This window comes from Vigna unguiculata, chromosome 5, assembly GCF_037176805.1.
Source record: "Vigna unguiculata cultivar grain cowpea cultivar isolate G323 ecotype 2 chromosome 5, ASM3717680v1, whole genome shotgun sequence".
In the NCBI taxonomy this organism is placed as follows: domain Eukaryota; kingdom Viridiplantae; phylum Streptophyta; class Magnoliopsida; order Fabales; family Fabaceae; genus Vigna; species Vigna unguiculata.
Genome location: NC_140796.1, coordinates 49520542 through 49533012, shown reverse-complemented (window position 1 = coordinate 49533012; position 12471 = coordinate 49520542). Strand labels below are relative to the sequence as shown.

The 12471-nt window shown below is 30.5% G+C and overlaps 1 protein-coding gene across 2 annotated transcripts; it reads left to right on the top strand.

The window, feature by feature from the left end:
• Nucleotides 1-6784: 6784 nt before the first annotated feature.
• On the top strand, nt 6785-12062 carry LOC114184919 (BEL1-like homeodomain protein 1). 2 transcript variants are annotated; one of them, XM_028072319.2, is made up of 5 exons: nt 6785-7055; nt 7592-8482; nt 9079-9452; nt 9570-9630; nt 10879-12062. In XM_028072319.2, exons 2-5 carry the CDS (start codon nt 7640-7642, stop codon nt 11701-11703), a joined length of 2103 nt encoding a protein of 700 aa, XP_027928120.1. In that variant the 5' UTR covers nt 6785-7055; nt 7592-7639; the 3' UTR covers nt 11704-12062. The 2 variants fall into 2 exon arrangements, with proteins under 2 accessions (XP_027928120.1, XP_027928121.1); XM_028072320.2 differs by having other exon boundaries at nt 6809-6941.
• Nucleotides 12063-12471: the final 409 nt, after the last annotated feature.

Sequence of the window (12471 nt, the reverse complement as noted above, 5' to 3'; positions counted from 1 at the left end):
TTTTCATAGACTTCATAACTTGAGAAACCATTACAAACATAGGATTATACACATCTAATTTTTTTTTTTCATATGAAAACCATTACAATTGTGAATCATTTTTTTTTCTCTTTCTGGACTTTCTTTGTTGATGGTTTGTGTGAGTTCATCCTCAATGGTGGAGGTTCATGTTGTTTATAGTGAAGATGTGACGATTTAATTGTGTTGTTCAGAAAAAAGAGTAGAAGATATAATAAATAATTGGATATACTAAAAAAAAAGCATTATAGAAATACATAAATAAATTTGGGTGGTGCAAAATTAGCATGATGAGTGAGAGATACGTAAATAATATTAAAAAATGAAAAATGAGAAAGGGAGGTTGTGGCCATGATGGGTATCCAAAACGAAAGTTCTAATATTAAATAATGGGATAAGTGTATGGTGTTTTGAGTCATCTCTTCTCATGCACTTTTTCAACAAGGGTTCCTTCTTTTGATTATCTTCTTCTCAGATATTTGTCACTAAAAAGTGATGTTAACCAAGTTCTTACACGTAATTAAAACCAAATCCCAGTTCTTATTTCAGTCCCCACATTAACTTCACCATTATTTTCTATCTTATTAAATTACTAAGACTCCTAATTATAATCCCATTATGAAATAAACCATTTCAAACAAATATCAAACACATTATACTGTAGCTTTTTGTCATTTACATTTTTTTCTCCTGCTATTGCTGAATTAAAACACTGATGGTTTTTTTTTTATTAACACATTTAAATATTATTTTAAAAAATTGATACAGTTGTAAGTCTACGTTCCAACTAATATCATTGATTAAATTAGAACAGTTTTATCTTTATTAAAGATTGAGACATTATATACAACGGAATCATGCTTACGTGTACCTTAGTATAAAATCATTAACAAGTATAAAATAGAAGAAACGGTAATAGACTATGAAAGATACGTATAATATAATAGATGAATTAAAAAATATTGTATACATAATATAAATACAAAATGTATATAGTATAAAAAATCACATTTTTGTATAACTATAACTAAATATAAATAACTATATTCAATTTTTTTCACAATTATTATTTCTATTTTTTTCTTTATAATAAATTTTGTATTTGTTTTATTTTTTTGAAAATAACAATTACTTTTACATGATTTTTATAAAGTTGTTTTCTCTTCTTTTTTTCATTCTTCTCACGCTACTTTTAATAAATATAAATTTATTTTGTATATTAATTTAATGACATTATAATATCAATACTCATTAATATAATATCATACATATTTAAAAAATATTTACATAAGCGTTGTTGTACTCGCTAATTGAAATTTTTTTTTTCATTCAGTTCATTATTATCATTTTCTTATTATATATCATGTCAATATACATAATGCAGCATTCAAATATTTGAATAGTAAACAAAAAATATTTAAACTATTTTTTTAAATAGTGTACAAAAATAAATAATAATAAGATATTTTTTTCTAGTATATTATAAAAGTTTACATCAATTTTAAACGAATGTTGTACCAAATAATATAATTAATATATTTTTTATTCAAAATGATAGAAATGTAAAAGGAATTATGAGGTATATTAATAAAATATAATTAAATTTCTTCTGTAAATTATTATGTTTTTTTTTTTTGCGTGAGACAAATAAATTCATCTATGTAGATATTATTTGAATATATAACTAATTTGACAAAAAATTCTCACATTCATGTATAAATAATATCCAATTTTTTAAATTATGAGGACGATGTACGCATTTCTCCCGTTTTCATCACTATACCTATAATTCAATACCTATTTTATCTTTATTCAAATATTTGACAATGAAGGTATATGATATGTTAGCAACTAAAATTTTCAATTTCAATTATCATAGCATATCTATTATTTCTTTTATATATATATATATATATATATATATATATATATATATATATATATATATAAATGTAAATGAAACAAATGTTTTAGTTATTATAAAATTTAGTTATGCGTAATTGTTTAGTATTTTTATAGTTCTTTGAATTTTTTGTAATTGTTATTTGATACACTAATTTAAAATTTATATAAAATTTATATAAGTATAATATTTTTTCTTAATATTTTATATCCCGAAGAAAACAGAATATATTCTTTTAGTATCGAATATTTTGATGATATTATAATTTATTTATTATGATTTTTTTTATAAAAATAATTTAATTAATTTTTGGAACAGTAAAAACATGGGTAGTGATATGTCTATATGGATATACTTGTTAGTCGGTGAAAATGAAGATTAGATAAAAATTGTATATCCACAAGAATGATAATGTAAATGAATTTTTATTGTAAAAATAAAAGATAAAATAATAAAATTCGCATATGACCCTTTGTTGTCCATGCTTACCACTTTTATTTTTATTATCACGTTTTTTCTTTTGAATCAAATAATAGTTATTGTTCAATTAGGGATGTCAAAAAAATCCTTAACCGCAGGTATCCGCGGATAAAATCCGCAACGGGTAAAAAATGGATATTAAAAATGGATACCCGTTACCCGTGAGTACGAGTATTTTTGATACCTGCATGTTAATGGCGCGAGTACGGGTATCATAGTATTCGTATCCGTGGATACCCGTACCCGCTAAACTTACCCCTTGACATTTTTCTCTCTCCTTTCTTTGAAATTGGACATATACATCAAACCTTATATAGACAATGAAGTTGATGGTATGTCTGTTGTCAAATGATGGAATCAAAATAAGAATACTTGACACGTGACAATTGAGGTTTATTATTTGTTTGTTTTGTTTATTTTTCAGTATTCAATCAGAGAAGGTGAATGGGTTTGTTGATCAAAGCACTAATTAAAGAATTTCCATTGTGTTGAATGTCATTTTATATTTATTTTTACAATTATTTGGACTTGTATTAACTTGAATTTATTAGAACTTTATTTAAAATTTATGACAGTGATGTATTTTATTTTATTTTATTTGAATTTATGATTAAATATTTATTTTTTAAATAATTTTGCAAATACCCGCGGGTACCCCTAAATACCCGCGGATATGAAAAAAATAGACGGATACCCGCATAACGGATACCCAATGGATATGGGTACGAATACGTGACAAATATATATCCAACAGTAGGGTACGGGGGAGCTATTATCCGTACTCTACCCGCTCCGTTGACATTCGTACGTTCAACTAACAAAATGGTGTGAGAGAATATTTTTCTTGATATGGAATGTATTTAAATTATCAGTGTTTATATTTATATTTTACAAGAGTCAAATTCCAATCATGATAGCAAAATTTTCTGTGATTGGATGTTGATTTTTATATGGAATATAATTCTCTTCATACTCCTTCTCTTAATAAAATTATAATTTTCAAGATCAATTGTGAACTCTATATGCTAGTCCTAATCTTGCTGGAATTTTAACTTAATATTCTTTCTTAAAAAGGAAATAAACCATTTCACGAGTGATTTAAAAATAAGAATTTCTGTCTTCATTTTTATGCGTTAAATCTATAATTTCTAGGGAACGTATTTTTTTACTATGAATTGTAAAATTAAGGATAAAAATTGGGTCCTTATTCTATTAATATCCTCTTTTTTTTTATGATTCAAATAAAGATAGACGGAATCATTTTTTTATCAGAAAAGTATACAACTTAACTTATTTTATTCTAATTGCATAATTTTATTTAGTTTTATTTTGCAAGTTATTAACTCTTCTCCTTTTTGTTGTATTTAAAGTTGGTGGCACTATGACATATATGCGAATAAAAAAAAATACTCTGTAAACATTTTTTCTTAAGTTTTGGTTAAAACAAAGTTGCCGTTGAATTACTTTCATCGAAATCATGAAATTTTATTATAAAAAAAAAATAGGGATAGAATATGTTGGGGAGAAATTTTTTGGCCATAAGTTGCGTTGTTAATTATATTTTTCATATTTCCTAAATTAATGATGAAATACATATTAATCGTGGAAAATGGGCGAGGATTTGTATAAATTTGAGAAAATTTTGGTCATAAACATTATTCTGGCTATGCATTTCTAGATATTATTATTATTATTATTATTATTGAGAGTTCCATTGCAAATTAAGATAGAAAATGTTCCGTCTACTCCCATGAATTACATGTTATTTCAGTGATCAAAATTTTAAATACGTGTAAATTTTTTTAAGAACTTTGTGAATATTAAAAATGAAAAAAAAATAAAAAATTACTTAAAAGACACTACTTTATAAGAGAAAATTATTAAAATTTAATATTAAAAATTAATTAGAAGCAGGATATTTAAAAGGGACCGACAGCGCCAATTAATTGAAACCAACTTTTTCTTTTACCTTTGCAAACAAAGATAAGAATTCATTGGTGCAACATTTGTGGGGACGGTTCTCTAGTTCATACCATTTTATTATATTCATTACTGTAATTATTTTTCACATATGTGACACATGTTTAGTTTGCCTTAATTAGTCTCTAACGTAATCTTCATATATGTAATACAACCTCCTCCACTTACAATAATAATAATAATTTGAATCCAATGAAGAAGTGATCGAGAAATCAAATTATTAATTAGAAACACTTTTTTAGTTGTTCATTGATGGTTGATCCATTTTTTTTTTCAGTTGGGGAAAATTTTATTACAGTATACTTTCAACTGAAATTAAAAGTTTACGTAACTAATTTGCATCATAAAGATTAAGGTAATAATAATAATAATAATTCAATATTAACATTTAAGATAAAACTTTAATTTTGTTCAAATAAACCGCATTCGAAATTTGTTTGACTAGTAGTATATCGTGCTTTTGGTAGATAGAAACTACATCCTAACTATAGTATAAAAATTACACTACTAAAAGTTCTCATATTAAAAATTTTCTTATAAATTTGTTAAAAAAAATTACAAAAAAGATTTTTTTTGTCACTTTTTAAGAATTTTAATTAGCAGATAATTTTTTGGTGAGTAATCATTTTTTACAAAATTATAAAATTTACAAGTATTTCTTACAAAATTTGTTGTAAAAAGTATTTTATACAAAATATTTTGCAAGAAAATTGATAGCAATTTCTTGTAATTTTTTTTTTCACAAAAAAAATTGTAAGTATTTCCTACGAAAAAAATTTCTCTACGAAAAAGATTTCAAAACAAAATTGACAGAAAATATGAGTTTTTTTAGTAGTGTTAGTTAGTAACTTTTTATTTTAAAAATGTGATATTTAGTAAATTACTGTTGTTATGCCAAAAAAAAATGTATCAATCAATAAATATTACAATTTAATCATATAATTTAAAGGTAATAAGAATAATAGTAAAGTAATTAATTATATACACATCATTTCATGGTTGTAGTGTGAGCACTTCGAACTAGTGTAAGTGTTTACTTCCAAGTCAGATTATTGAGTGGCCTTATAATTGTGCCAAAATCATCTCAAGAATCGTATTAAACAAGTTTTATTCGTTTTATTATTTTTATTGTTTTTAAATCTTTCTTTTTACTTCTTCTTCTTGTTATTATTATTTGCATGTATTTGTAAAAGCATATAAATAATTCCACACAACTTGTTCTACCAATCTAATGAAGTGACCTATTTAACCACATTGCTAGTTTGCTTTTTTTTTAACTATCTTTAGACATAAATTTAATTTATTGCTAAATTACTTTCATCTAAGAAGAATAAATGAGTGTGTGATTAAAAGAAACTAGGTCAAATTATAGGTCTAGATATGATGAAATTGGAGCATATTCATGCCTAAGTTTTCTTGAAGGTTCAAGAGCAACCCTTATTATGGCTTTATCTTTCCTTTTCTTTAACCCATTCACCTCCTACCCTACCCTACTCTTTTTATTTACTTAAATTTCTCTATTGGGATTCAATAATTATGTCACTCGATCTGTTTATAAAGTTGTAACAAGGTGTACGTAATCGTGACATCTTAATTAAATTCACTTTTTTTTTCTTTAAGTGTGTGTTTTGGAGTTGATGGGAGTGTTTGGTTTTTTTAATCAAACAAAGTGCACTATGTCAACGGAGTTTTCTTTTAGGATAAAATATGTATACACACTCAAAGTTCTTTGAGGCTTGATAGAAAAAGAGAGAAGAAAGAGAAATGTAATGCGGTTTGAAAAGAAAAGAAAAATTAGATAAAGAAAAAAAAAGGTGACAAATACATGTTTGTGATATATAAGTGTTTATTTCATTTTATGATTGAATTTTAGAATGTCATTTTGACCTCATTTACTTATTTTTAAATTACGTTTGTTTTAAAAGATAATGGATATATTTTTTTACACATTTTTTTTTTTATAAAATATACACTCTTATAAAATTCTAAATATTTTCTATTTTTACAAAATATGAGATTTACTCAATAACCTCTACTCCTATTACGTACTTCTACCTATCTTCTTTTTCGTTATTTTATTTTAATTAAATAGACTTTGTTTTGTTTTCTAAACTTGCTAACTACTAACCAAATGTGTTAAAAACAAGATTTATAAGGTATAGTATTTTAAAAATATAATTTTTGTGAATTGAAAAGTATAGCATAAAATATCACCTGTTATACCTACCAAAGGCTGAAAAAGTATGGAGGATAAGACGCATATAGGAGAAACGCTAGATCTGAGCGTCTACAACACAACAAGAAAAATACTTTTGAACTGTCAATTATTGTTGATAAATAAAAGCAATTAGAGGGATATTAATGTTAAGCCTATTTAATTAACATTATTACTAAAATAAATAGGACCACAATCTCAGCAGTCACCACTCATCACTCATCTGCTTATTTTAAATATTAATTTTCTTTACATATATATATATAGAATTTCCATTTGGAGAAGAGAGACAGAGAGTTGCAGAGAATACTGATGACAGGAGCAATCAAGAAGCCATGAACGAAGGTGAAGCTGAAGTTGAAGCTCTCACATGAGGGACACTTTCTCTATCTAGATAGCACCTTTCTACCTTCTTCTCTTCTCTTATCTTCCTCAATCCATTTATTAATTCACCAAATGGTACGAACACAACAAACGTTAATTTCTTCTCACCTATATTCATGTGATTCCTCTCCCACAGGATCTGTTTCCATTTCTCAAGTTTTATATCTTTTTTTTATTCATTTCATCATCACTTTTCACTTTCCATCAACAATCATCCAAGGATACAACCTCCTTTTCACCTCCTCCATCACACACGCATGTTAAATTGTTGTTTACTTGTCCCGATTGATTTGCCAAATTTAAGGTACTCAGTTACTAGGATTCACTGGCACAGCTTCCGAGGATGTCTGTTTATCTTTTGTTTTTCAGGATCTGTAACAAACAAGCAAGAACCTTAATTTAATTTAATTTAATTAAAGCCCCAACATTGGTGGAGGAAGCTTGTGTGTTAATCCAACATAGCTTTGCAATATACATGCATAATGGGCTAATCAAGATCGAAGTGAAAAGAATATATATAGAGATCCTGGAACAGGATATGATGAATTGAAATGAAAGGCTAATAATAGAAAGTTATTGTTGTTGATGTTGTTGTTGTTGTGTTGTGACAGTGTGACTGAGGGAGAGAGAAAGTAGAATACAAGAACGGAAAGCGTAACATGGCGACGTACTTTCATGGAAGCACTTCGGAGATTCAATCTTCTGCAGATGGCTTGCAAACGCTTTACCTTATGAACCCATCTTACGTACCTTATGCTGACGCGCCGCACCACCCAACACTTCTCGTCAATTCCAACGCTACCAACGCGCTCAACCTCGCCACTCTCACCCACGCGCCGCCGGTGTCGCCTTCCCCCAACCAGCAGCAGCACGTGATTCACGGCGTCGCAAACATCCTCGGATCCGGGAATTCCGATGACCACGCTCACACCCGACCGTCGTTGTTCGGGGAAAACATCGCCGCTTTCCACGGCTTCTCCGGCGTGGCCTCCTCCGCCGCCGCCCCTCGCCTTCACTATAACCTCTGGGGCTCGGGGGTTGATCAACCTGGAACGCCTTCTAGCAGCTCCGGCGGTGGCGGTTTCCGGCGGCCCAGTCAGCAGGGGTTGTCTCTCAGCCTTTCTTCACAGCAAACGAATTTCAGGTCAGTTTCTGGCGAGCTTGATATTGCCGGACAGGGCCACGTCGCCGGAACCGGGAACTCGCCGTCGTCGGCTGCGTCGACAGGAGTTTCCGGCCTGATTCTGGGGTCGAAGTATCTGAAAGCCGCGCAGGAGCTTCTGGATGAAGTTGTTAACGTAGGAAAAGGAATCTACAAAGAGGAAAAGTTCTCAGAGAAGGTGAAAGCGAGTAGAGAATCTAATAATTCCGGTGCTGGTGGTGGCGATGGCTCGAGTGGTGGAGGAGAAAACAGTGCAGGGAAACAAGTGGTCGAACTCAGCACCGCTCAAAGACAAGAACTTCAGATGAAGAAGTCGAAGCTTGTGAACATGCTCGATGAGGTAATAATTTGTTTACTATTACGCACAGTGATTTTCTATTTGTCATGCAATAGTGTGCGTATACACTTATATATATGTCTGTGTGGGTGTTTGATCTTGTGAAAGTACTATAATTAAGTAATTGGTTTGGTTGTGTCAGTCATTCGGTCTGTGTTGGTGATTCAGTAATTGGAAAATTATGTTGTAGTACGATATATTCAGCTTTTGGAGGAGGCAATAATCAAGAATGTGACACTGGCAGAGGGTCAGTGAAATTGACAGTAATGCTGTCTCTCGTTTTCAGTTCTTTCTCGTGTGCCCTGAAATTATGCGTAGAGAGGAAAGTAAACTGGCAAAAAAAGTAATTTGGTCTGATGAGTACTGTCAGAGAATAATTTGAGTTCGGACCCAGTTGGGTCAGTTTCAGCATTTATCCATGCCAGATCCCTTTATTCATTCAGATTGAGCAAAGTTACAAACTTTATACCTATAACTCATAACATAAGGGTCCAATTTCTTGTTTCATGTTCTGACTTTTTAATCTGATACGCTTTAATTACGTATACTATCTCTGCATGATCACATATGATTCTGACTAATCTTTTATTTACTTGCAGGTGGAACAAAGGTACAGGCAATATCACCACCAAATGCAAATTGTGGTATCATCGTTTGAGCAAGCTGCGGGTTATGGAGCTGCAAAATCATACACTGCCCTTGCCCTAAGGACTATCTCAAAGCAATTCCGGTGCCTTAAAGATGCAATCTCTGCGCAAATCAAAGCCACGAGCAAGACATTGGGTGAAGATGATTGCTTGGGAGTGAAAGTTGAAGGGTCAAGGCTGAGATATGTTGATCACCATCTCAGGCAACAAAGGGCACTGCAGCAGCTAGGAATGATTCAGCCCAATGCATGGAGGCCACAAAGAGGCTTGCCAGAACGCGCCGTTTCAATTCTTCGCGCTTGGCTTTTTGAGCATTTTCTTCACCCGTATGTTACATCTTTCTGCAACAATTCATCACCCTTTTCTTTTGTTCAAGTATTTTCATTCTAGCTATTGCATACACTTCGTTTCAACTTATCACTGCTTCTAATTGCGACCTGCAGCTATCCAAAGGACTCCGATAAAGTCATGCTTGCTAAACAAACTGGACTGGCTAGAAGCCAGGTATGTTTCATCAAAATTATCAAACACCATCAACCGTTGAGTTTCAAAAATACTTACTTTTTCTTCTAAGCTTTTTCAGACAGCCATATTTTTTTCTTACCTTTTTTTAAATACTCAGTTTTATTTATCAACTGCTTTATTAACATTCACCCATCGTTTTTTCTCATTAAATAATAATATCTATTATATTTATATTATTTTTGGAAACAATGCCCTCCCTTTATTCTTTCTCTTTCTAGGTGTCGGGTAATCAAGTGTTGGTGGATGATTTTGATCATAAATTACTTGATAGAATGATATTTGGACAATTTTGAAAATTTTATCTTCCCACATGAGATCATATTTTCTAAATAATTTTAGAATATGAAAAAATAAAAAAATAAAAAGATAAAAAGTCAATTATAGAATATCACTTCAAATTGTAATAAAAAAAAGTTGTCAAAAAATCATTTTATAATAATCTAAACCGAGAGTGTAGTTTTACTTCAATTTATAACAATCCATACATAATAAAATTCATGTTGAGAATTGAATGACGGTGTTTTAGAATCAGTTCAAATTATTTGAAATTCAAGTATCAATCTAATTCTTAAGTTGACTAAAAAATGAAAAAATATAATATTATACAAGGATGAAGATTCATAAACTTATTTCTTAAGATTTTATGTCGAAAAAAGTGTCAATTTTTTTTGTGAAAGATAAACTCATGTCTTATTGGTGTTATATTTTTCCCGTGATCTCCTTTCAAAATACCGAACAATATGTTAATAAATGAGGTAATTCCAAACATAAATATGAACCAGAAAAATCATATACGACAACTTTATATTTCTTATTTTTCCCTTCTTTCTTTTAACTACAAAAACATTTTTTTTTTCTAGTAATAATACATTATAAATAATAGGTTATCAAATAATTCAATATTTGTTAAAGTACTTATTTATTTACTTATTTATCTTCTTTTCACTTTATTTCTTGTTGTTGTCAATTTGTTACTTTCTTTCTGACATTTTCTTCTTTCACTCTAAAATAGGGTGAAAGTTACTATTTTCCCATGACAATATTCCAAAACAACATATCAGTATTTCCTTTCTGCCCAAAATTCATTATTTTAACTTACAAATAAAAATTAAAACTATATTCTTTATGTGATATACTGCTATTTTTTTATACTCTTTTTGGTTTTTAAAGAATTCAAAAGTAAATCTGAAAATCAAAGGTTTCTGATACGAGACAAGTTTAATGCAGGTGTCAAACTGGTTCATCAATGCCCGGGTTCGGCTGTGGAAGCCAATGGTTGAAGAAATGTACATGGAAGAAATGAAAGATCATGAACAAGCTAACGGCTCAGAAAACACCAGATCGAAAGAACTGAACAAGGAGTTGGGATCAACAGCAAATGTTGCACCAGAATCAGGAGCCATTAAACGAGACAATCTTCAACCAAAGCAAGATAGCTTCAACAACCAAAACACTTCTCCAAATGAAATCTCAGCAAACTCTTCAATGTCTCCTATGGGAGGGTCCCTTCAATCCCACTCCGGTTTTCATCTTGCAGGATCATCCGAGGTGCATACGAGTCCCAACAAACCAAGAAGTTCTGAAATGCAAAACTCTCCAAGTAGTATCCTCTCAGTGGACATGGAAATGAAGCACAATATTGGTGAGCATGCAAACACCAGAGAAGCAATTGAAAGGCACCACAAAGATGGATACCCTTTGATGAGTGGCAATGCAAACCATAGTGGGGGTTTTGGAGCGTTCACCATGGAAGACATCGGAAACAGGTTCAACGTCAGCACTGAGCAACTGGCTTCAAGGTTCCATGGAAATGGTGTTTCTCTCACACTAGGCCTTCCCCACAATGAAAACCTTTCTATGTCAGGAACTCCGCATGGATTTCTCTCACAGAATATTCATTTGGGAAGGAGACTTGAGATGGGAACGAGTGGGAACGAGTTTTGTTCTATCAACACTCCACCTTCGTCTCACTCGGGAACAACTTATGAGAGCATTGACATTCAAAACAGAAAGAGGTTTGTTGCTCAGTTATTACCTGATTTCGTGGCCTAAGAACTGGTAGAAAATATTGGAAAATTTATGAGAAAAATCTCAGTTCTGATGAGTGTTGAATTTCTCTGAAGACTTGTTAACTTGGCAGAAGATTTAGCTTGCTGCACAAGAAAAGAAATTGAGAGGTATATATATGTTGTTTTCATAGACACATGGAAATGTAGCTTGATTCTGGTATACTGAAATTCCTGGCATGGGAGGGGATGCTTGCTCCCTGTAAAGATTGATAGTAGTATAGGATTATACTTTCAGAAATTTAAGTTAGCTTAATTATAGGATCCATAAAGTTGGGGAGGGAGTATATATTTATATATTGTATATGGTATTGATGCAGCAGAAGGATTGATGATTTCTTTTCATGATTGATTTATATTGATATTAAATATATATATATATATATATATATATATATATATATATATATATATATATGTATGTATGTATGTGGTTATTTGGATTGCCTTCTGTACATAAACAGTGGTTGAATGATGAAATAACAGTGGCAGCCATGGATGAGAGGGAGTATAAGGATATTTTGACTCATAATAGAGTATGAGAATTCGAGTCAACACTTTGAAAACAAACACAATAAAACTCCATCCAAAGATAGAAGCAAAGGTCGTTTATGTTAAGTTCAATTTAGTGTTAATAATCTGAATTGTTGCAAAGACTCTAAAATCTCATACATGAAACATATGCATTCTCCAAGTATGTAATAATTTTTGTGTGGGGCATAAGAAAGCACCTGGCTTGTTGGCACCTCTTAGC

Coding starts and splice junctions, on each gene's coding strand:
- LOC114184919 (XM_028072319.2), top strand. CDS start 7,640: ATGGCGACGTACTTTCATGGAAGCACTTCGGAGATTCAATCTTCTGCA. Junction 9,453..9,569: donor TTTGAGCATTTTCTTCACCC/GTATGTTACATC, acceptor TGCGACCTGCAG/CTATCCAAAGGACTCCGATA. Junction 9,631..10,878: donor CTGGACTGGCTAGAAGCCAG/GTATGTTTCATC, acceptor AGTTTAATGCAG/GTGTCAAACTGGTTCATCAA.